Source organism: Oryctolagus cuniculus, chromosome 3 (assembly GCF_051225735.1).
Source record: "Oryctolagus cuniculus isolate XC-2025 breed Fujian yellow rabbit chromosome 3, ASM5122573v1, whole genome shotgun sequence".
Taxonomy (NCBI): domain Eukaryota; kingdom Metazoa; phylum Chordata; class Mammalia; order Lagomorpha; family Leporidae; genus Oryctolagus; species Oryctolagus cuniculus.
The window spans coordinates 36,626,103-36,651,312 of record NC_142869.1 but is presented as its reverse complement, the minus strand read 5'-3'; the positions used below and the strand labels follow the sequence as shown (position 1 = coordinate 36,651,312).

The 25,210-nt window shown below is 39.3% G+C and overlaps 1 protein-coding gene across 3 annotated transcripts in view; it reads right to left on the bottom strand.

Annotated features, from left to right (window-relative positions):
• The window catches only part of RAPH1 (Ras association (RalGDS/AF-6) and pleckstrin homology domains 1), a 111,288-nt gene that overhangs the window by 6,950 nt on the left and 79,128 nt on the right, over positions 1–25,210 (bottom strand). For all 3 annotated transcript variants that reach the window (XM_070070346.2, XM_089330013.1, XM_089330012.1), the window contains 7 exons: positions 23,001–23,075; positions 13,547–13,624; positions 12,953–13,112; positions 11,987–12,108; positions 10,743–10,808; positions 9,052–9,195; positions 8,433–8,543 (listed from right to left, as the gene is read on the bottom strand). In XM_070070346.2, the coding sequence (XP_069926447.1) occupies positions 8,433–8,543; positions 9,052–9,195; positions 10,743–10,808; positions 11,987–12,108; positions 12,953–13,112; positions 13,547–13,624; positions 23,001–23,075 (756 nt within the window). The remainder of the gene's footprint in view (positions 1–8,432; positions 8,544–9,051; positions 9,196–10,742; positions 10,809–11,986; positions 12,109–12,952; positions 13,113–13,546; positions 13,625–23,000; positions 23,076–25,210) is intronic.

Below are 25,210 nucleotides of genomic sequence, written 5' to 3'. Positions count from 1 at the left end.
AATTCTCAATATTTAAGACTATGAGTGTTTGATTTCACTTTGAACCTACTATGATGGGTTCAGAAAACTCCAAAAGACACAGGGTCTTTGGTAAAGCTTTCAGGGATTCTCTGGAGGTGAACACTGGGCATTTAGGACTAGAGCTTGTGGTCACTCAGACGAGTATGGCCTTGTAGGATCCTCTAACAACCAAACTTCAGGCCTGCAGCACGTGCCCACAGCAGAACAAGCAGCTTTTCAATGGCATCATCGTATTTAGTTTCCAGAACTCACTGTACTTTTCAGCTGCGGCTTGGAAGAGAGGTGGCTCACTTGACCATGGCTATAAAATGCATGTGTTAGGAACAGATTTAAGGTATTTTAACTTCACGGGGCTCAATCTTTGGAAGAAAAGCTTCATTCTGGATGTAATGACCTATGATTACCTTTCTTTTTAGTCACTCCGAAAAATTCTTAAATGTATATATTCTATTGTTAAAAAAACAGCAGCTTTAAAAGAATTTAGTTTTCACAAAATTCCACAACCACATTCATTTGTCATGAAAATCCTTATATTCTCAATACAACAGGAATAGATGGTCACCAATAAAAGTCACTAAAATTATCTGCATTATTACTGATCATTCATCTGGTCTACATTGAAAGGGAAAAAATGTAAATTCATTTATCCTATTCATTGCCTTGCAGAACTCAGCTCCTCTAATATAACACTTAGCACCAAAACTACTTGCTTGTTGAGGGAGATAGTCAAAGTCTTAAAGAATAAATCCCTATGGCTAACATTTTATGTAATAGCATAAAATTACATTTTATGTAATAGCATAGCCAAAATGAGACCTTAAATTATAATTTCACAGCTAGATTTACTTTACCATGGGCACAGTAAACAGGCAAATCCTCCGTTTCAGACCAAACAAAGGGAAAGTTTTCAAGTGCGGACATAGCATTCCTAATGGGCACTGTCTACCTCACAAAAACCCACTATCAGAACGTACCTGTGACTACAGACATCTAGTTTAGGCCTCCGAGATTAGAGATGGGATTTAAGCAGCCCCTTGACTTGCATCCTCTGGTCTGCTTTAACAAAAATCAGGAGGAGGAAGCTAGGCTGCAGAAGCAATGTAAAGATAGGTGGCAGGCCAATTAATGGCTGTCTCACACAGTGATCTGCCCTCAAAGAGACCCAACAGGCCAGTCCACTGCAGTGACTTTCAAGGTAGAAAGCTAGGGCTTCAGCAGAAGTCAGCTTAGGAAGAGCCCTGGCAGCTCTGCCAGCCAAGAGCTGGATCACTGGAAATGGACCTGCCCTGGAGTCGAAGGACGCTGCTGAGGGGATGGCCAAGTAGGGTCAGCAACACTGCAGGCAGAACTGTAAATTTCCTGTTAGAGAACTGTAAATTTCCTGTTAGAGAACTGTAAATTTCCTGTTGGAGATGCTGCCTGCATTCACCTGGCCAGCTAGGTAGTCGAAGTCAACCGGGTGCCTTCCCCAAGGAGGTTCACACCTCCCTTATGGTGTAACCATGTTAAGACATAGATAGGTCTGGGCCTCATAACTGGCAAGGCCTTAAAGCTCACTTAATTATTAACAGGCCCCTTCTGTCAGGTTCTGTTTGCCTCTCAATTGGAAAACTTATTCGTGTTTAGGGAGCAGCACTGTTAGGTTCCCCAATAATGACTCTGTCCTTTGTTCTAGACCCTGTCTAGCCCACTTGGGCCTCATTCCTTTGTAATCATAGCCTCTACTCTAACATCAATGGCTCTACTCCCGACCTGTGTGTATTGATGGTCCTCTCCCCCACTTAATGCTGTATGATTGTTCAGAATTTCTCTACAGACAAACCCCTCTACCTGCAAAAGATGAGTGGCTTTTCCCCTGGTCTTGGTTGGGATCAGCTTTAACCATGTCCATCAGAGACAGTCTTCACAAGGGTCCAGAGACTGCCCTCATTTCCTCTCCTCTATGAAATCTTCTCATTACTTGGTTAATGCCTCTCTTAGGATTCCATTTGCTAGTCTCACCCTGTCTTTTATACTACCATGTCTGGTAAAGTGTTTATAGAAGATGATAATGGAACGAACCAAGGCCTTCACCAACCAGGCGGTCAACCAAATGCTGCTACAGGGATATACTCAGTTCCCCACTCAGGAGACAGTGGCTTGAGACATCGCCCCATACCAGCAGGGAGTAGCTCTAAAGACAGGTCATTGTTCCTCTACTGCTCCTGGACTTTGGGGGCTAATGTAATCCCATACAAGGGAAATGCTAGTAAAATGGTCAAGTGTTGTTATCTATGGCACGATCTTCTATTTTATTTACTTGAAAAGCAGAGTTACAAACAGGGGTAGGGAGAGAGAGAAACAACTCTTCCATTCGTTGGTCTACTGCCCAAGTGGCCACAACAGTCGGGGCTGGGCCAGACAGAAGCTAGGAGCCAGGAGCTTCATCTCAATTTCCCATGTGGGTGCAGGGGCCCAAACACTTGGGCCACCTTCCGCTGCTTTTCCAGGCATATTAGCAGGGAGCTGAATGGAAAGCAGAGCAGCAAGGACTTGAACTGGCACCCAGTTAGCAGGTGGCACCTTAGCCTGTTGCACCATAGTGCCATTTTTTGAAAGACAGAAGGAGATAGAGACGGAGATCTTCCATCTGCTGGTTCACTCCCCAGATGCCGATAACAGCTGGGTCTGGGCTAGGTCAAAGCCAGGATCCAGAACTCAAATGAGGTCTCCCACATAGCTAGCAGGAATCCAAATACTTGGGCAATCCTCCTGCCTCCCAAGGCATGCATTAGCAGGAAGCTAGAATGGGAAATGGAGCTGGGACTCGAACTCAAGCATTCTGATAAGGGATGTGGGCATCCCAAGCAGCATCTTGCCCCTAGAAACCATTTTTGATGGAGGGGAATTCAGCTGCTGTAGAAACCCTGCCTGTGTGTGTGTGTGTGTGTGTGTATGCGCGTGCGCACGCACTCACTTCTATTCAGTCTCTACATAAAGAAGGTGCTTTGCTTTTAAAATCAACAAAACAAAAGGGGTAAACTAAGAGAACTTATCTCTATCCTTCTCTCCTCATCCCTTTAACCTGGGAATCCAGGTAATACCCTAAAGAGTACTATAATATAATTACTTGGTACTTTAAGTCACACATCAGATTACTTTCTAGTTTAAAGTATTTTTGGAACCTTCAAAATTCTTCATTCACATAATAAAGGCATTCCTAACTTTCCTTATGGTCATGCATGCTCTGTATCAGTACCTTAGAAGGTTGCCTATTCCGCTAATATGCTGTTATTTTTAGTATCAGTGGCATTTACTGAGCACTTACTATGGATCAGACACTATGTGAAATAGTCCAGAGCACTCCATCCCTGTGAAAACTCTGAGTTACATGGCATTGTCTCCACATTCTGAGAAGAAAGCAAGGCATGTGACAGCACTTAAAGTTGCTCTCAGTAAGTAAACAACTGGGATTTGAATCCAGGCAATTTCATTCCAAGGCCACAAACCTATTATGACACTGTACTTTTTCCCCCCAATATTATTAGGATAAAATCTTCCTCTGAATTTCCTGCTTCTGCATCTCTTTTCCCCACAGTATTATACTACCACTTCCAAAATCACACAAGGGCTAAGAGTAAGTATGGAAGAGACCTTCACTGCTAAAATCTAGAAGCCCAAAAGCAGATTCTTAAAAATCCCAATGAGAATATATAAAGAACCCTGGATTACTTCTGTGCTATCAGATTACTTTTCTCTGTTTATGCAAAAACTAGGGTTAGAGAGCTAACTCCCGTCACTAGAAGTGGTACTCTAAAACTACAGTCCAAAGAGAGAGTATGTATACTATACCTCAAAGGAGAACAAGTGAGTATGCATACTATCCCTATCACTTTGTACATATAGAACTTGAGAATTAATTCTTACACTGGCATATAAGAAGTTCAAAAATAAGACTAGTTATTCACCCTATTTCTTCCAGGATTATCACACACAGCATATTTCTATTAGAAGCAGTGCTTTAAAGTTCATTTCAGGAGCAAGCATGGGGGCACAGTGGGTTAAGCTGCTGCCTGTGCTGCCGGCATCCCAGAGTGCTGGTTAAGGTCCCAGCTGCTCCATTTCTGATGCAGCTCCCTGCTAGCATGCCTGGGAAAGCAATGGGCAATGGCTTCAGTACTTGGATCTCAGACACCCATATCGGAGACCTGGATGGAGTTCTAGGCTCCTGGTTTCCTGGCCCAGCCCTGGCTGTTGCAGTCATTTGGGGAGTGAGCCTATGGATGGAAGATCTGTCTTCTTCTACCTGTAGTTCTGCCTTTCAAATAAATAAATCTTTAAAAAAAATTCATACTCCTTCCCTAAGAGCAAACCACTTTTCCCTTTCTACCTACTATACTAAATTACTCTGCCTCATCTTTAAAAATTTACTACATAGAGAGGAGCAGGTGTTTGGTGCAGTGGTTAAGAGGCTACTTGGAGCCGGTGCCACGGCTCAATAGGCTAATCCTCTGCCTGCGGCACCGGCACACCGGGTTCTAGTCCCAGTTGGGGTGCCAGATTCTGTCCTGGTTGCCCCTCTTCTAGTCCAGCTCTCTGCTGTGGCCTGGGAGTGAAGTGGAGGATGGCCCAGGTTCTTGGGCCCTGCACCGCATGGGAGACCAGAAGCACCTGGCTCTTGGCTTCAGATCAGCGTAGTGCGCCGGCCACAGTGGCCATTGGATTGGAGGGTGAACCAATGGCAAAAGGAAGACCTTTCTCCCTGTCTCTCTCTCTCTCACTGTCCACTCTGCCTGTCCAAAAAAAAATCTTGGGACACCTGCATTCCATATTGGTGTGCCTGGGTTCCAGTCCTGGATGCTGCTTCTGATTGCAGCTTCCAAGTGATGGCTCAAGCACTTGGGTCCCCATCACCCACATTCGAGACCTGGGTTGAGTTCCTGGCTTTGGTGTGCCCAGCCCTGGCTATCACTTTTGAGCACTTGGAGAGTGAACTTTACCAAAAATATATATAACCAAACAAAAAATAAATACTTTAAAGGAGAGAGAGGAAAAGAGAGGCAAAAGCACAAAGACATACACACAAAGCACCCATCCACTGGTTCACTGCTCAAATGCCTCTAACGGCCACTACAAGGCCAGTTCAGAGCTGGGAGCCTGGAACTCAATCCAGGTATCATGCATAGGTGGCAGGGACTCGGTCACTTGCGCCATCACTACTTCTTCCCAGTCTGCAGGAAGTCAGCAGGTCAGGAAGCTCCAGGAAGCTGGACTCAGGCACCCTGATGTGGAATGCGGGTGTCTTAACTGCGAGGCTAAACACTCATCCTCCCAATTTCTTTTGCACCAAAATAAACTTCTTTTAATCTCATATTCCCATAATTTTAGAATATTTCTGAAACTTTATCAAATTCCATAAATAAACTTTTCCTACCATTATTATTAATCTTTTAGAAAATAAATTATCAACATTTTCTTTTTACAGTGTGTATATATTTCCCCTATCCTGCATTTCACTGGAAGACTCACACTGAGGCTGATAAAGTAGTTAAATTTGCATTAAACATTTTGCCACAGCATAATTTTATTTGTTGGAACTCACATGCTCAAGAATAATATTTACACAGGCAAAATCTAGTAAAGGCTTCACGGGAAAAAAGGAATGCCATTTTTATGTTTTATTTCCCATCTGCTGGTTCACTCCACAAATGCCTGTAACAGCCAGGATTGCACAAGGCCAAAGCCAACAGCCAAGAACTCGATCTGGATCTTCCACATGGGTAGCAGGGACCCAACCATGTCAGTCATCACTGGCTGCTTCCCAGGGTGAAATCCAGAAGAAATCTGGACTTGGAAGTGGAGCTGGAACTAGAATGCAGCCACTCTAACACTGGATGGGCGCATCCCAAAATGACACCAAATACTTACCCCAAGACATGTCTTTCAATCCTAACATTTGGGGGCCGGTGCTGTGGGGTAGCAGGTTAAACCAACCTCTGCAGTGCCAGTATCCCATCTGGACCCCTGTTCAAGTCCCAGCTGCTCCTCTTCTGATCCAGCTCCCTGCTGATGTACCCACGAGAGTAGCAGAAGATGGCCCACGTATTTGGGCCCCTGAACCCACGTGGGAGACCAAGAAGCGGCACTTGGCTCCTGGCTTCGGATCAGCCCAGCTCCAGCCATTGCAGCCATTTGGGGAGTGAACCAGAAGATGGAAGGTCTTTCTGTGTCACCCTCCCTCTCTCTTTCCTTGTAACTCTGCTTTTCAAACAAATAAATCCTAGTATTTGCATGGCTTTGGGCAGATGGATTCATCTACCTCAGTTTTCACACCTGGGAAGTAGGGACAGACTTGAGACCAATTTGTCTTAGTGTGCCTAGTGCAGGCCCATTACCTTAAAGTTCTTCAGTAAGTGGTAGCCATTATTTTTACTATTTCTATCTAGCAGTATGCTTTTCATTCTAATACAGTGAATATTTTTGATATAAAAATGAGTTTAGCTTCACTAAAAACAAATATGGAATGCAAAATTTATTACTATAAAATAAACAGAAGAAAAAAGGCTTAGCACAAAAATATTCTGAACCTGAGAATTCTGTAGTTGCCAAAGGGATTAAATAATAGTTTGGCCTGGTGGTTAAGACACCAGTTAGGATGCTTATGTCTCCATCAGAGTCCCTGGTCCAATATTCAGCTCTGGCTTCTGACCCCAGCTTCCTTCCTAATGTAGATCTAAGAAGGCAGTGATGACAAGTCAAGTAACTGAGTTTCTGCCATACATGTGGGAGAGCTGCCACACACGTGGGGATTGAGTTCCCAACTCGTAACTTCAGTCCAGCCTTGCCCTAACTGTTGCCAGCATTTGGAAAGTAAGGCAGCAGGTAGGATTATTCTCTGATTTAAAAAAATATGTAAATATGTAATATATTTATATAGTATATAAATTAAAATGTATTACACTTCTATAAATTAAAAAGTTAGTGATCATAATTAACATCGGTTGCAGCAGATGCTGTTGGTTGCCTTGCCTACAGCTATCTGCTCTTCCCTACATCTTTTCTGCCAGAACTGCACCCCTTCCCCAGCACCCCACACCCATGTCCTTCATGGGGCGAGTTCTGACTCATCTCAGCCAACCACAGTAACCTTGTTTTGAACATAGTGGATTAAGCAACTTTGTACTGACTTTTTAAAAATGATTTGCTCCCAGGGGTGGGCACAGCAGTTAAGTCACTACTTGGGATGCCTACACGCCCTGTCAGAGTACTTGGTTTGATTCCTGGCTCTATTCTTCTGTTATCTAGCTTCCTGCTGGTGCACAATCTGGAAAGCAACAGATGATGGCTCAAGTACTTGAGTCCTGCCACCCACATGAGAGGCCTAGATTGAGTTCCAGGCTCCTGGCTTTGGCCTGCCCAAGCCCTAGCTGTTTCAGGCATTTGGGGAAAAAACAAGTAGATGGAGGGTTCTGTTTCTCTGCTTTTCAATAAAAGAAAATAAATAAATATATGAATAATAAAATGTAAAAATGTTTTTAAAAAGTATTCATTCCTAAAAGTAACTGGAATGGTACAGCAGTATTTGCCAAGAAAGGATTATTTAATAAGAGGCTGACATAACAGTATGCCAGATTTTGTCAATCAAAATCTCACCTCCACATCCTAGACAAATGCTACGCTCCAAACCCAACTAACAATTCTCAAAGAAAAGTGAAATCAAATGTGATGACATAAACATGTAAAGCTAAGTAATTATCAAGGGGTTACTTTGATGGAACCAATAAGAAAAAATTATATCATTAATTTTCCCAAATTCTTATATGTTGTCTTTATCAATTTCCAATGATCATTAAACATAAACTAGAAATATCAGTTCTTCTCAAAAGAATAGCTACAATGTGTGAGATGCTCACAAGCTTGGATAAAGGAGAAAAAATAATCTCCCCCAAAACAGCTCAGATAGGTCATAATCCATGCATGAGATCTCATGGCTACGTTCAAGGAAAAAAGACAAAAATTATTTCTGGATGGATGAGACCCAGTCTCTTGGGTGCCCTCTGATGGTTATGCTGAGTAAGGACAGGAAGAAAAAAAAGTGTTCCACATTTGGCTCTAAGTTTTCCTAAAATAAGCCTGCTATTAAATGAATCTCAAATTTATAATGAACTTTATTTCACAGATTATGATTCAATGCTTACAACTCAACATGTACCACGTACCCACTCCTTATTAAATTAACCTAATTAAGGGCTCATTGGCTAAAGACCGGCTGTGGCATATGCTGCTTTTCCTTACCATCTTTCACTGCTCCTTTTTTAAAACCCACCAAGGAAAAATAGCATACTTGAGGGAGTTTTAAACTGTTCTAAGATGTGCAGTAAGCTTTGCTCTGTTTACCACCAATTAAAATTCCTAAAGAGATCTATGTTTACCTTCAGCACCAAACAGTAGTCTGTAGGTGCTTTGTACTTGTTCCGATAGTCCTGGCCATAATAAACATTGACGTGATCCAACTGGAGAAAGCACACCAGATCCCGAGAGACCTAAGATAAAACATCCGAAAGACTGAATGAACACTAATGCACAAACAAGCAAATGTCCTACCTGGTAACGGCTTCTAGTTCAGTATCAACTTCGCTAAGCAGAAATTGCTGCTATTTTGCAGAAGACAATGAGAGTCTCTGTAAACGCTTTTCTTTAGTGTGGAACGCAGCAAAAAAGGCAGTCCATTTCCCTTCATGTCTCGTCATTCATGATGAACACGAAATTGTTTGCAAATATTTGCATTTTAGAAACTTTAAATATGGCATAGTATATAAACTACAATAGTTTAATAAAGCTGTCTGTAAATAACAAGAAAATATCTCATTCAATTCCTATAAATTCATATCTCGAGTAGAGTGATTCTCAACTTAAAACAATATTCTGTGTGTGTTCTACATGAGTTGAACCAGATCATAACCTGGATTCGGCTTGCCAGCATGCAAACTGAAATTTAAAGGCAATTAGTGTTAACAAGAAAGTTTCAAAGCCAACTACAGAGGGACACACCTTTGCTTTTCCTTTGGGGACATAGTAGATACCAGATGCTCGTAAGAGGAAATAACGCTTTTTCCAGGACTTCTTGCCATCATCTTTCAACCACAGTACTCCTTCAATCTCTGGTACAGTTACAGAACTTCCACAAAAACATTCCTAAAATAACAAGATGATTTGCAAACACGTAATTCCTAGATTTGAAGAAAAAAGTTGTGCTTATCCCTACAAAATGGCTGGCCCTGTAATAATGGTTAATAAGGAAGTATCATGCTAATTTTATCTCAAATAGAACTTTCTATTCTAAATATGAATGTATTTTTGATCTAGTAAGGCAGTACTGTTTGTGAACCAGAAGACCACGCCTTCGTCATACCCGTGTGACCTCGTGCCCCTATTTGGCCACACCTGGGTGCCCATCACCAGTCAGGTTAATTAACCACCTTTGGAAGTGGGTTAAAAGCTTGGGTGTGTCTGTCCTGCCCTGTTTCCTAGCCTCTTGCCAGGAGGGGACTGTGCCATCCACCCTACGCTTCCTGGTGCTCAGTATGAACCCCTCTTTCAGATCCTATGCATCTTTTGCACTAAATAAATGCCTAAAACATTAAAAAACAAAAAAAAAAAAAGGCAGTACTAAGATGTTTACTAAGTAAAAATGTCTATCATAAGTTTAATAATGAATTCCTACCTATAAACATCATCAAGTGTTGTAAAACCTAACTTGAAATATGAATTGAATATAATATTACTTAAATGCATGTATAAACTATGGTTATGACAAATTTATTAAAATTATCAGGGCTAACATAAGCATTAAACTTTGTTTTCCTGTAAATTAATAATACATTTACATTAGCTGTCAGGCTGAATAGGAATATATTTTAAAACATGACTAACAATTTTAAAAATGATACAATGTTAAGATAAAGAAGGCAATTATTTTCAAACTATTTAATACAAGGTTGAAAGGAATATAAACAAACATACAATTCTGAATTCTATGATTATGCTTAGTTTAAAACACTAAAAAAAGAATCATGTATTTCTAAAAGGAAAAAAAAACCCTTACTAAACACTAACACAGAACACTCTGGGCCTCAACTAGTTTCTTTCTGCCCAAAGTACACAGAAAATTATGAATTTTAGAGGATTTTTACCTACTTATGGCTGTTATCAGTGTGAGAAACTAAATGCTGATCTTCATTTCTTTGGCTGTCCTGTTGTCTGTCAACTCAGGTTTTATTCAGAGTTTTAGGAATACTAACTTTGATTTATTTAAAATTAGCAAAAGCCAAAAATTCAATTATGTTTAAATTTATTAATCTTAAAAATAAGAAGAGCATCCAAAAAATGGTCATTATTTTAAAAATTTATTTGAATAATTTAAAGATAATGCTTAAAGTATTTGTAAACAGCTAATACACATTCAAATTCTTCTCTGGGTGGGCAGATAACAACACAACCACATCCTTCACAGCCCTTTCTCCCATCAGCAGTCCCTGAGCCTTACTCCTTGTTGGCCACTAGAATATCGCTAGGTAAAATAGCAGCTTTTAAGAAATTCTTCAGTGGCCTAATGTGTTCATACAAACAGTTAGTTCTCTTCCTCATGCTATCAAAGAAAATAGGCATTTCTATTTACAACTGTGACTACAAATACAGTTTTACAAGGCATACGGGAAATAAAATGGGGGTAGAGATCATACCTCCAACAGCACTTCTTTGTTTCTGTCTGCCATCTCAGCAGTTTCCTTTTTTCCCAGAAGATAATTCTGGAAAACAATGACATGAAAGTTAAAGGACAAACACACTGTATCACTTCCTTGGCACAGGCACCTGTATGATTTCTCGAGTCACTTCCAAGTTCACGGCTGCCAGTATTGCGTGAGGGGAACATTCTTTTGAAAAGCTCCATGAGTATGGGCACAAAACGTTCAACTCTATCCTTCTCCTTGCCTACATATTTGCCATGAATTGTTCCATAAACTTTCCTCTCACAAATCCCACGATGCCATTACACACAATGGCTAATGAGTCTGATAAGTATGTTTTGAGATATCTAACAAAAGCTACATTTAAAGGAGCTAGAAGGTTTCCAAATTACTAAGTACAACAAATAAGGCCAATTACCTTAAAACATGCTGAACTTAACTGACCAATTCATGTTCTGGGATTTAGATTCTCTGAGACTGTAATAATCTTATTTGCTTGATTAAACTAATACATGAATTCTAACCATTAGTATAATGATTTATAATTGTCTTAAAAAAAAATCTGTTGCTATACCCAAATATGTTTTCATCACTAACATACCCAGGAAAGCTGTATCACGATTAAGCCATATGAAAGATAATTACTCAATATTTTTAACACTTTTTTTCCTCAAGAAAAAAAAGTACATTTTACTGTGGAGTTCTTGTTTTTATCTACTAATTTTTATAAAGTATCTGGGTTTTGGGAAATACTAACTCAAACACTATTTTGGAATAAGGAAAGATGACAAATAAATCAAGGTAACATATTAGAATGTGCAACAATTTATAATCAAGGTTACTGGGATTTTTTTTTTTAAATCTCAGAAAAAAAAAAATCAAAGTATTGGTTGAATAAATGACTGAGCAAAGAAGTATTTTTATTTACTGAAATGAGAAATTCCCCGTATCAGGATGTGGGTTCACTACAACTCTACACTACAGAGCAGAACAACCTGAGCTGCTCTGCCCCTACACCGCTTCACTCCCTGTGCCTCTGCTGGCCTGGGGGCCTCTCTGAGGCCGGACACCCGGGCCTGAGATGACTCCACCTCAACAGTAGTAAATGCTCCTATGAGTCTTACAGCTATTTTGTTCCAACCTGGTGGTTGCCTGTCTTAACTCTATTAACTAAGCAATTATAGAATAAAATAAGACACACGTCTAAAAGTCCTGATCTCCATGTTATTCAGTCTTACCTGTGGGTTTTTGAAAAGGGCATATTTTTCTATACGCTCCATAAATATAAGTTTGTTTTGGCTATCTCTTGTCCAGTTAAGAAGATTTTCAACCAGGTTTTCATGGTCTTCAAAGATTCTCTCTGTCTCAAAATAAGATGTCAATATTTTGTTAGTATTCATCAAAATTGCATGAAAGACATGAAACCTTGTAAGGTAGTTCACATCAGGACCACAGAATCTTGACCCACAGCTCTTGGCCCTTACAGGTGATAAGGACACAGGGCCCCGTGATGTGAAGGGACCTGAGCCAGGCCACACGGATGAGATGGGTAAGAGTAAGGACTACACTCGGATCTTCTCACTTGTAGACTGTCCCTCCTCAGCCATTAGCCTATTCTCATTTCACCCTCAAAAATAAAACATATCAGTTGTATTTTATAAATTTTGGTATTAAGGATTTCCAGCAGTATTTAGTTCTGGGCATTTAGGACATTTCCAAGATTGTTCTTTGATTCGTGAGTGTCATTTAATTTTAAATATAGAAGTATTTCCTAATTTCCAAATTAGGAGTCAGAGAACACATCCTACATATTAAATATACATGGTTCTAGATGCTGGTTCCTTGAAAACTGATGATATGCTTTATATTTCCTCTGAAAGTCAAATGCTGATATAAAGACTAGCACAAATTGAAATAACCCTGTCTTTCGTAAATACCTCCCCATCTATGCAATTCTATGCAAAGGAATAAACATGTTGTTTCCTTTAAAATAATTTTTTGTTTTAGCCATTATAAAATCTGAAGTGAACTAGAAATAATCTTGTATCCAAGAAATTCTTAAAATAATTGAGAAAAAAAGGTAAAAATGCCACATTGTATAAGCTATTTTTACAAGAAAAAATATACAAAGAAGCCTCAAAATGTTTTTATCACTGTGAAAACTATTGGAATCACATGGAAATTAGAGCAATGAAGTTACTCACCCATTTGTAATTCAGACACGGTCTCCACCAGTGACCAGTCTAAACTATAACCACAGTGGGACTTGTCCATCAGGTTGTCCAGCACCTGTCTCACTGTCTGTCTCTCATCCACCATCATTGTTTTAGAACTGTCATCAGACATGTGGACTCTAATTACCAGCTACAATAGGTAAACAGGAAATTAAAAAACAAACCAAAATATATATTCTAGAAAAGGATTCTAATACCAAACAACATTTTAACTTGTGTTTTTAAATATAAATTAAAACACAAATAATGACCTTACTATTCAGTAACAAGAAAGATAGGTGATTTTACCCTAACTAAATCAAATGAAAGCCTGTGAGAGTCTGTACTAACAGGTAAGATTATAATGTTAAGACAATTTCCTCTTCATCGTTTAGAATTTAGAACCAGAAAGTTATTTAAAATGGATTTCACCCACAAAAACTACTCCATGTAAAAAATATACTACTAACAATAAATACATTCCCACCTCTCCCTGTCTTAGAAGAACATCACATAAACAAGGCGATTTTTAATAGACCCCTAAAACTACTACAAAGCCCAAACGAGGAAAAAGCCACACATCACCTTTTTCACTTGTGCCTCTTTAATTTTCTCTAGGGCAACTCTGATCTTCTCAGCTTTCACTTTTGCTGCCTGTTCTTCCTGTGGACACAAAGCATTTCAGATAAACGAATGCTAGCTAGGATGATAAGAATTATCTAACAAGTGGCTTTTTTTACCCATAAGGATGCTCCCAGCATTGAATTTTATTAAGAAGATAACTTCACATGCTTACATAGAGCACATTTTAAAAATAAACTGGTTTACAAAGTGAGAGCAAATATATTGTATAGAAAGGAGCATTTTTACAGATGTAGATGACTTACACATAGATATTTTACTATAAAATTAAATTCCATAAATTTGATTGTGTCAACCAGAAGCAGACTGACGCCAGGTTTTGGGGCAGGGGAAACAGGAGTTGCCCTCTGAGGGCCTGCCAATTTGTTACACCTGCAAGATCCCTCAGTTCGGAATCTACACTCCTTCCAAGGTACAAGCAAGTGTTTGCACACTACTGTTTTACTGTTTCATTGAAAATCACTGCTACATGAAGTATCCACAGCAAAAACAAAAACAAAACAGAAGCTACTTATCTGCTACTACTTGAAAGTCTTTAATATATAAAAATTGTAGAAATGTTCTCATTAGTATAACAATACAAATATAAGAGGCTACCTCAAAATCCCAAATTTACACTGCTTTGGAAAAATTACACAATACAATACTGTCAGTAAACTTAGGTTTCTATTAATTCATTCATGAGATTTTTAAATGATAACTGTAATTTTCCAAATAATGTAATTTCTAGTAACTTAGAAAATGAACAGTAATAAAAACCATAAAGAACTAAAAATACATTTAAGCCATTTGTCTTTTGTTTTTCTAAGATAGCAAATAGTACTCTAACAATAGTACTTACTTGTAATTTCCAGCAATAGGCCATAATATACTGTAGCATTAATCTCCAATTGAAAAAAAATTATGTAAGTAAACCTTCATTTATGAAGGATTATTTTCTATTTCTAAGCCATTGACTACTCCAGAAAATAGCTAAGAAAAACATAAACTGCAATCTTACATATTACTTCATTTAATGCCTTTCAAAAAAAAGGGCCAATTTTAGCCTCTCCTGATTGTGATAAAAACCATAATCCATGTATTTCTCTTCATTAAAATGCTAAAGTCTCCTGGACAAAAAACAAAAACTGAATTCATGTATTGGATTTACTCCATTTGCTTAAATCCTGTTGCCTTCTTGTTTATGAACCGCTTCTCCTTCCCAGCTCATGGCAAACTCAGTATTTACTACTCTGTGGAACACAGAAGAAAACAGTGGTTGGGGAAGGCACTGGGCTGGCTTGCCAGAAACCTGATCTCTTTCAATGAAAGCAGCTAGTAAATTAACATAATAACCAGAGTCTGGAAATACTACCTGTAAACCCAATTAGCAGAGAATAAAGAATTTTATTTTAACAATGGAGAAGGGAAGACTCATTTCTAATACTATTATATATTCCTTAAAGAGTAAATTACCTTATCTGCTTCCAATTCCTTATACAAATAAATAAATGGCAGAACTATAACAGTGATTACATCTTTTTTTTTTACATCTTAACATAAAATTTTTTCTATAAAGGCTATGTGTCTTAGAGAAACAAAATAATTATTCTGTAAATTACCAAATCTTATATCTACCTTTGATGTACAAAACACTATTCTAAAAGGATCCAAAATATTTTCAACTGTTAAGTAACTGACTCATGAAAACTACTGGAAAGCATTTTCTACTGGCATAAAAGGCTGTTAAAGAGAAAGAAAATTTATCAAGATGTATTTGCAAATTTCACTTTTCTGTCCCTGAGAAGCAAAGTTCAAGTCTGATGAGGAAAAATGGACACTTGGAATTAATGCTTTGTTTATTTGGTATACAAACATGAATTTCTGAATGGACATAAAAAATGTTTAGAAGATGTCCTCAAAGCTGAAAACATTTTACAAAATACAGAATATTGGCATTGTAGTGAAGTGGGTAAAGCCGACTGCAATGCTGGCATGCCACACTTCCAATTGAGCTCCCTGCTGATAGCCAGGAAAACAGCAGAGTCCAAGTGCTGGGTTCTTGGCACCCATGTGGCGGAGCCAGAAGAAGCTCCCGGCTCCTGGCTTTGGCCTGGCCCAGGCTTGGTTGTTGTTGCCCTCTGGAAAGTGAACCAGGGGATTGAAGATCTCTCTCTCTCTCTTTCAAATAAATAAATAAATCTTAAAAATTTAAACAAAAAAGGGGACTATTTAAGAGAATGAGAAGACAAGTCACAGACCTGAAGAAAACATTTCTAAAAGATGTATCTGATAAAGGACTTGTGGAAAATGTACAAAGAACTCCCAAAAACTCAAGAAAACTGGGGCCAGCGCTGTGGTTAAACCTCTGTGTGTGGGTGCCTGTTAGAGTCTTGGCTGCTCCACTTCTGATGCAGCTCCCTGCTAATGGCCTGGGAAAGCAGTAGAAGATGGCCCAAGTGCTTTGGTCTCTGCAGTCACATGGGAGACTGGGAAGAAGATCCTGGCGCCTGGCTTCAGATCAGCTCAGCTCTGGCCATTGCAGACATCTGGGGAGTGAACCAGCAGATGGAAGACCTTTCTGTCTCTCTGTAACTCTGCCTATCAAATAAATAAATCTTAAAAAACAACAAAACAAAAAAATAAAAACTCAAGAAAATGAACAGTTCAATTGGAAAAATGAACAAATAACCCAGACACCTCAGCAAAGAAGATATACAGGTGGCAAATAAGCACGTGAAAAGATGCTCAACATTATCTGTCATTAGAGAACTGCAAATTAAAACAAGATGCCAAGCACTATACACCTATCAGAATGGCCAAAATCCAAACACTGACAAACATCCTCACCAACTGCTAGGACAACAGGGATGTACCCATTGTCAGTGGAAATGCAAAATGTAAAAAGGTATAGTCACTTTGTAAGTCACTTTGGCAGTTTCTTACAAAATTAACATTCTTTTACCATATGAGCTGGTAATCGTTCTCCTTGATATTTACTTGAATGAGTAGAAAACACAAAAACCTGTGCACAGACGTTTATAGAAAGAAGCTTTACTCGTAGCTGCCCAAACTTGGAAGCAACCAAGATGTCCTCCCATAAATGATCAGATAAACCAATGGTGGTGCTTCCTGACAGCGGAACGTAATTCAATAGTAAAAAGAGGGAAGTTATCAAGACACAAAGACATGGAGGAACCTCAAAATACATATTACCAAGTCAAAGAAATCAATCTAAAAAAAAAAAAAGCTACATACTTATTTCTAACTATATGATACTCTGGAAAAATCAAAACCACAAAGATAGTAAAAAGATTGGTTGTTAAAAAAAAAAAAACAAATCAGTTGCCAGGGGTTAAGGTGGAACGAAGGAAGAACAGGAAGAGTACTCAGGATTTTGAAGGCAGTGAAACGATCCTGTACACTACATGGTTTACACTTGTGAAAGGCCAACAAGGGAGAACTCTAAGGTAATTTATGGACTCTGGGTGGCAATGATGTGTGGCTGTAGTCTGAACAAGTGCAGCAAATATGGGAACCACTGTGGTACAGGTTCCCCATGTAAGGTAAGGGTAAAAGTGTTTGTGTGCGCGTGCATGTATGGAGAGGTGAGCAGTGCTCAGCACTGCCTTGAATCTAAAACTGCTCTAAAAAATAGTTAACTAAAAAATAGGAGGGGCAGGCCAGTGCCATGGCTCACTTGGTTAATTCTCTGCCTGCGGCGCCGGCATCCCATATGAATGCCATATGGGTGCCAGGTTCTAGTCCCAGCTGCTCCTCTTCCAGTCCAGCTCTCTGCTGTGGCCCGGGAGGTTAGTGGGGGATGGCCCAAGTGCTTGGGCCCCTGCACCCGCATGGGGGACCAGGAGGAAGCACCTGGCTTCTGGCTTCGGATCGGCTTCGTAGCAGCCATTAAGGGGGTGAACCAACGGAAGGAAGACCTTTCTCTCTCTGGCTCTCATTGTCCAACTCTGCCTGTCAAACATAAACAACAACAACAAAAAACCAGGAGAGGCAAGCACTGTGTAGAGCCACAGCTTGCAGTGCCAGCATCCCAGATGGGCGCCAGGCTGCTCCACCTCCAATCCAGCTCTCTGTTATGGCCTGCAAAGCAGTAAAGGATGGCCCAAGTCCTTGGGCCCCTGTACCCACGTGGGAGACCTGGAGGAAGCTCCTGGCTTCAGACTGTCCCAGCTCCAACTGTTACAGCCACTTGGGGAGTGAACCAGTAGATGGAGGACATCTCTCTCTGCCTCTGTGTAACTCTGCCTTTCAAATAAATAAATATTTTTTAAAAAAGGGGGGGATATAAAAATTTAAACATCACATTGATATTGCTTATAAATATGAAAATATTTCATACTTCCATTTCAATTTGTCAAATACAATAGAATATAACCAGTGCTATTTTTTAAGCACTGACATAAAAAGTCATTTAATTCAAAGATCACTTTCTATTCCATATACTGGAAGTAAAGATTAAATAGACAAGAGTCTTGAGCAATCAGTTAACATATTAAACAAATTATATTTCCTAACAATAAGAATAAAGCACTTAGGTGGGGCTATTTTATCAAACCTAAATTTAGCTACTGAGTTGCTCAAAATGCAACTCTTTAATAGTTATATATACTGACCTGTGTTAAAACATTATCAAATCCAAATTTAAGAACTACTTGTTTAATTTCAACACAGGCAAATTTTAGTTAATTCTTCTCCAGTTTATCACAAGGATAATCCTCACTAGAAATTTTTTGAGGAGCCAATAGATCATAAGGCCTTTGGAACAAAACTAGACATGAAAATATGTGTATCACACTACAGGATTAATATTATTTTATGCTTCCTATGGGTGACAAACTCTTTCTCAGTGAGTTCTATTTGCATATGGTATAGTTGGCCATAGCCATGTCTTTTAACCCTAACAACATGAGGAGAAAAAAGAAACCATCTTAAGCTCTTACAGAATGCTATGCAATACAGGAGAGATCAATAAATCTTTGTTGATATGTTTGGATGATAGAAGACTTCCAACAGTTTATAAGAGCAGGGAGAATCTATGTTCAGTATTTGAAGCCCAAGTTTAACACAAAGGACAAAGCCTTCCTCATCTCAAATTCTGCTGACAAACTAAGGTCTTTAAGACATTTTCCCTGTATCTTTCAACTATCTCTTTCTTCACATTGTCTCACAGCTATCCTAAACATGAGTAAAAGATACCTCACACATATGAAAACTTAACTTTCCCTCCTGCCCTCCTCTTAGAAGAGCAAGAGACAACCTATTTTCTACTGAAAAACTCCAGTGTGGCTATCAATAACCATCAAATGCCAAGTGTCCTCAAATTTACATAAAGGACAAAAACTGAGTGAAGATCTTTTGATTAAATGAAAGTCAACACTGTGGTTACAAATGTTAGAATGCTCTGGTGCAGAACTCAGAATACGTGTATTTTGAGAAAGTTACAGTTGCTAAGTGACGGTTAGTGAATTCCTTCCACTGAGAAATTGTCTCTATGAGTTCAGAACAAAGCCAATTGAAATTAAGAGGCTACAGAGTGCTCAGCAGTTTCTTCAGGATCTAGTTTATTTCATCGATACTGCAATTTTTAAAAGTTATATAAGTTAAATGATCCAAAGATAACCTGGAGTGATATAAACAGTTTAATGTCCTTTAAATGCTCTCTTCTTTAACAACACTTAGAGCCAAAGAAATAATAGTTTATTTCTCTTGAAGAAACCATGAAATTGACAGACTAATTCTCAACAATAATGCAATATTATTATTATAGCCACTATACAGACTGAGACTCTGACTTTTATCTTTCCAAGCCTAAATAGGTGGATTTAGGCTTGGCTACTTGTTCCTCCCACTGTAATATCTAGTTTCTTTTGTCCTTAGGGCTATAGCTTAAACTTTTGGGATATCAGTGAATAAAAACTGCTTGTCAAAAATAAGGAACATTCAGTAATGTAATAGCAGTTTAATAACTTCTTTGAAGAAAAAAAAAAGGCAGGTAACATTAGAGCAATTCTTAAACTCTGATGGTCTCTAAAGGACCACTCTTTGCTTTGGCAGATGTTTGCTGAGACTAGGAACCAGACTTGGAATTAGCAGCATGGACAGAGTATATACTTCCACGGAGCTTACATTTATTTACTAGGAGAGATAAGAAATGATTATGAGATGTAATAGCGACAAGAGCTATGGGAGGGGTGGGGTAAAAGAGTAACAAGGGACAAAGACTACTCCATCCTGTGAAGTCACAGGTCAGAGGAGCTCTTTAGAATAGCACCAGAGATAAAGGGCATCAAATCAGCTATTTGACCTTTTCCCACTGCTCCCATTGGTGGTAGGATAGCCCTGGGCTGGCACTACTCGCACTCCAAGGAAAAACTGCGTGGCACTGTTTGTGCAGAGGCTCCTGGGTCAGAACTATCTGTGAGATGTTATTTCACTGACAGCGGTAATGGTGACAACTGGATCAGTGGTGATGAAAAAACCCCCACTCTCTTTGCTGGTCTGGCCTGAACACAGCGTTACTGGGTTCACTCTGTTATGTACTAACTGCTGAGTGTTACATGGACTCAATGCACGAGAGTACAGGCTCTACTGGGTCCATCAGATACCTCAGAAGCCTGTTAGGAACTGTGGCACCAAGCTCTTTGTAAGGAGAGCAAGACTTCCACGCATGGCATATAAAAACTACATATTCATTTTAAATTCCGAACAGCCAAGTGCTCTGGTAGAGGGCACTTACATTAACACTATAACTGAGGCTCACCCAACAGGCCCCCTTGGCTTGGGTTGTGCAGGAATTCCTGCCAAGTCCTCTGTGGCTCTCTCCCTACCCCACCCTGCCTAGGTCCTATGCTACTCTACCACATTCCTGCTCAAATTTCTTTTGCATATAGACAGGGCAATATAAAGGATGTAGTTAATGCTAGATGTTGGGAGAAGGTAAGTTGTGGCAGCAATGGCTCTCATACTACACTCAATGTTACTGTCTCTTCGGCAGAGAGAGAGAAGAAGCTACTGCCTGTATTTATCTAAAACTCACAAAGCACAACTCTCCCTGTTAGTCCGTGGTAGCAACTTTGCCTTGCTGACTGTCATATCTTCAGGGCTGTAAACACTCACTAGCCCGTAGAAGGTTCTCAGAAAAGATTTGTTGAATGGATAAATGAAGTCATTCTTTTCAAGTAGTTTTCACTGCTTTTAAAGAAAAAGATAGAGGCTGTCACTGTGGCATAGTGGGCTAAGCAGCCACCTGCAGTGCTCGCATCCCATCTGGGTGCCAGTTCAATTCCTGGCTGCTCCACTTCTTATTCAGTTCCCTGCTATGGCCTGAGAAAAGCAATGGAAGATGGCCCAAGTTCTTGGGCCCCTGCACCCATGCGTGAGAACCAGAAGAAACTCCTGGCTCCTGGCTTCAGTACGACACAGCTCTGGCTTTTGTGGCCATTTGGGGAGTAAACCAGAAAGATCTCCTTTTCTCTCTGTAATTCTGCCTTTCAAATGAAATAAATAAATCTTAAAGGAAAAAAAAAGATAATGCTTTTGCATGGCTTAGGTGATCTGGCTCCTACCTACATCTCCAAATCAAGACATCTGTACCTTCACAACTCCCGTGGCTCCACCAACACAGCGGTTCTCAGCTTCCCAAACAGGCTAAGCTCGATTCTCCCTCCACCTTCTGTGTGCAGCACTCCTTTCAGCCTTGTAGGAGGCCTCTTCTGATCACACCTACCAGGTGAAACGGAGCCCTGCCCTGCTCCCCTGTATTCTCTACTCCTTTACCTTGTTTCCTTCCTCACACTGGGCAGGATTCACAGGGTTTTATCGTACATTTGCTTGTCACTGTTTATTATCCACTTTCATAAGTAAACAGTGAGCTCCTGAGGGCAAGGAATACGAGCATTGTGTACAATATTGTATCCCAGCAGACAACACAGTATATGGTTCAATAAATACCGTTGGATAAATCAGCAATGGAAATGGGAAATTGTGAAATTTAATCTGAGAGTGGTGGGAAAAGGTGGACTGGAGGAGGGAAACGCAAAAATACAGGGGTAACCGTAGTACCTCTGGCAAGAGCCTATAACTAGGGTAGTGGCAACAGGAATGAAATGAATGGGTAAACTCAATAAATCCTGCAGATTATGAAAAGCTTCCCTAGAGATCTGAGATACTCAGTGAGAAGAAAGGTGTCGGGGATCATCAGAGTCCTCAAGCCTGGGTCATCAGGAGAATGGCAGCATCCAATGCAGAGCATAAATGTCAAAGGAAGATAGATGTAAGCTGGGGGCCTCAGGGAGAGTGTGGGAAAGGAAGCCAAACACCCAGGGGATTTAAGGTGCTGGTAAGATGCTGGTGATCTTCCAGGAAACTCCGAACAGTTCGCAGGGGAGAGAGCTGATCTAGAACAGAAGCTATGAGTCTGGACTCGAGGAAGACAGAACACAAAGCAGGAAGAGAGCTCAAAAACTTTGCTGTTGTTAGAAAGTACACAGCTACACCCTGCCCACTTAGACTTCTGCGATTCCCTGGATTCCCTGGTTAAAACTCAGGCGAGAGAAAGGATCAAAGCTTCTTTTCTTTCGCTGCTTCTTGGATAGATTTTAATTTTCATCTATCATCGTCTTTCTTATGCTTACAAGATTAGGAAGGAATGAATTAAAAAAAATCTTAGACACAATAACAACTTTGTATACACCAGAATCCATAAGCCAGCCTGAAATTCTTGAACTTAACATTATAGTATTTAGAGAAGACAATGAAACATAGACACATGATTTGAAAACAGATAGAAAGCTGTTCAGTTCACTATTATTCTTGTTTGATGGTAATGCTAGATTTTAGACTGATATAAATACCACCCAAGTGAATGCCTAGCTGGACTGATTCAAACCACTCTTACAGCAGAGAAGTGAAAACCTAAAATTGCAGCTTTTTCTTCCAGTTTGACAAAGTTTACATAAATTGAGATTCTGATTAAAAAAGTAAATGTTTTAATTAAATGAGAAGGTGATAATATAATCAAAAATTAGAAAGCAAAGTTTGTTCAGGAAACTTATGGATAACCATTAGAAGTGAAAGTTAAAATTAGAGCAATGTTTTTTAGATTTCACAATGCAATATAATGTTAAACTAGAAAATGTGCAATATACTTGAGAAGATAATCGGGCAGTAAAGTTTAAAAACTAGTGAACACTACTGAAAATATTTTCTACTCTCAATATCGTCTGATAATCATTAAGATCAGTAGGTGATTACCTAGGTTAAGAGAAAATGTACCTCTATTAAGAAAAAAATGCCAAAATAAGAAAGCAATAATCCAACAGCACAATCAAAAATAGAAATTATACTCTACCTACAAGGCAGTAAATAGTTACATGCATGTGGAAAGAAGAATCACCTTGGTCAGCAAATGAGAAGGTTTTCCTGCAATGTTTCTCAGAAGAAGGGAGGTTTCCCTGTCCAGATAGGAGTGCTTGTGAAGGAGAGAGAGAAAAACAAAACAAAACAAAAGGCAATAATAGAAGTCAGTGGAGGTTTAATGTGTTTATAAAATATAAATAAAATAGACAAAGCAAGAATGATATTCTACAATTAACCTTATTTCTTTTTCTTAAGCTAAATGAAGTATGTCCACAAAGAAAATTTTAAAAAAGAAAAGAAAAGGAGGGTTGAGGGAAAGATGCCATCTATGCCCACAGGCTTGGCCCAGCAGACTCCTGCCAATACCTGGCTCTTTGGGAAAATGGGTAATACTTAGACTTGTGAAGATCACAGAGCCAGTTTGCCTTATAGGCTAGTGCTCCTAAGTGTTTTACACAGAGCACAAATACATCAGAGACCAACAACTAAACATATACCTTCCTCTTGTTAAAGCCAATAAAAGACCTAGTGTATTCTGATGAAAACAAAGAAAGACTAAAGATTATATCACTTTAAAAACTTCTGCCAAACATTTCTCAATTCAATGATAGCTACAAGAAGGGAGCCTACCCACGAATATTTTGCTCAACATACACATTTCAGTAAGATGTTGTTAACCCACTCGGTATATGAGAACACTAACAGGACTGAGGGCACAGGAAAGGACTTACACAGCAAGTCAATCCGCTGAACAAAATATTAAGTGCTGTTCCTTCAACTGGTTAAATTAATTGAAGTCATTTATATATAGTCAGCCATTTTCATCCTTAATAACTTTTTTGTAACAAGTTTTAATGTAAGTTTGTGCTATTTATCTTTAAGCTGCAGATGCTTTGATGTATATATAATTCAGATTTGCCTATCCCTAAATAATTCTGATTTAGTATTTTTTATAACTATGTACTAGTCACAATTTAAAGCTTATAGAGAATGTAGTATTTAATAAATCTGTTTCTCAAGTTGTTTTGACAAAGAAATCATTTGCAAAGAAACATGTAAACAAATACTGGAGTAGCATCTACTCTCAGAAAAATTCATGGGGTTGGGGGAAGCCCACATCCCATTATCAGAATGCCTAGGTTTGAGTCCTGGCTCAGCTTCTAATTATTTTTTTTTCAAAGATTTTTTTTTTTTAATTTATTTGAGAGGTAGAGTTACAGACAGTGAGAGAGGAAGAGAGAGAAGAGAGAAAGGTCTTCCTTCCATTGGTTCACTCCCCAAATGGCTGCAACGGCCGGAGCTATGCTGACCCAAAGCCAGGAATCGGGTGCTTCTTCCTGGTCTCCCACGCGGGTCAGGGGCCCAAGCACTTGGGCCATTCTCCACTGCTATCCCAGGCCACAGCAGAGAGCTGGACTGGAAGAGGAGAAACCGGGACTAGAACCGGTGCCCATATGGGATGCCAGCGTTGCGGGTGGAGGATTAACCTACTGCGTCACGGCGCCGGCCCCCTCAGCGTCCAATTCTATCTCTCTGCTAATACACACCACGAGATGGTTAGGTGATAGCCCGCATACTTGCGTCCCTACCATCCACATGGGAGATGTAGACTGAGTTCCCAGTACCTAGATTCTGCCTGGCCCACTCCCAGCTGTTATAGGCCTTTGGGGAGCAAGCCATTGGATGGAAGATATCGTTCACATAAAAAATTTTTAAAAATGTATGTGGTCATAGATAATAAACACACTACTTTGAGATTATAAACACTACAGAGGATAATATTAATCTATTTAGCTTGCTTATAAAGCTTATCATTTCAGGAAAAGAAAATCTCCAAACGAGTAGAATATTTATTTCAAATTTTAAGCAATGAAATGTGCTCCAGGCCATTAAAACAAACTATGATTGGAAAGTGTAATTTCAGACACCAAATTCAAAGTTACAAAAAAAAAAAAAAACTCATATGATATACTCAAACCCCTATCACCTCAAGACTTTAATTTGTTAGAAAACTTATAATTTGATTAGTAAGAAGCAACGATATTTAACTGTATTTGTATAAAGACCCAGAAGTTCTCCATTTCAAAACATTAAAATATTTAAACAGATACAAATAAAAACAGGTAATCATTATGGTTGATGACCCCAAAATATGCCACATCTAAAATATGACACAACAAAGAGTGGTCAAGCATGATCATAAATTACACTGCGCTTGGTGCTCATGTAGCTGTTACTGCACTGGCA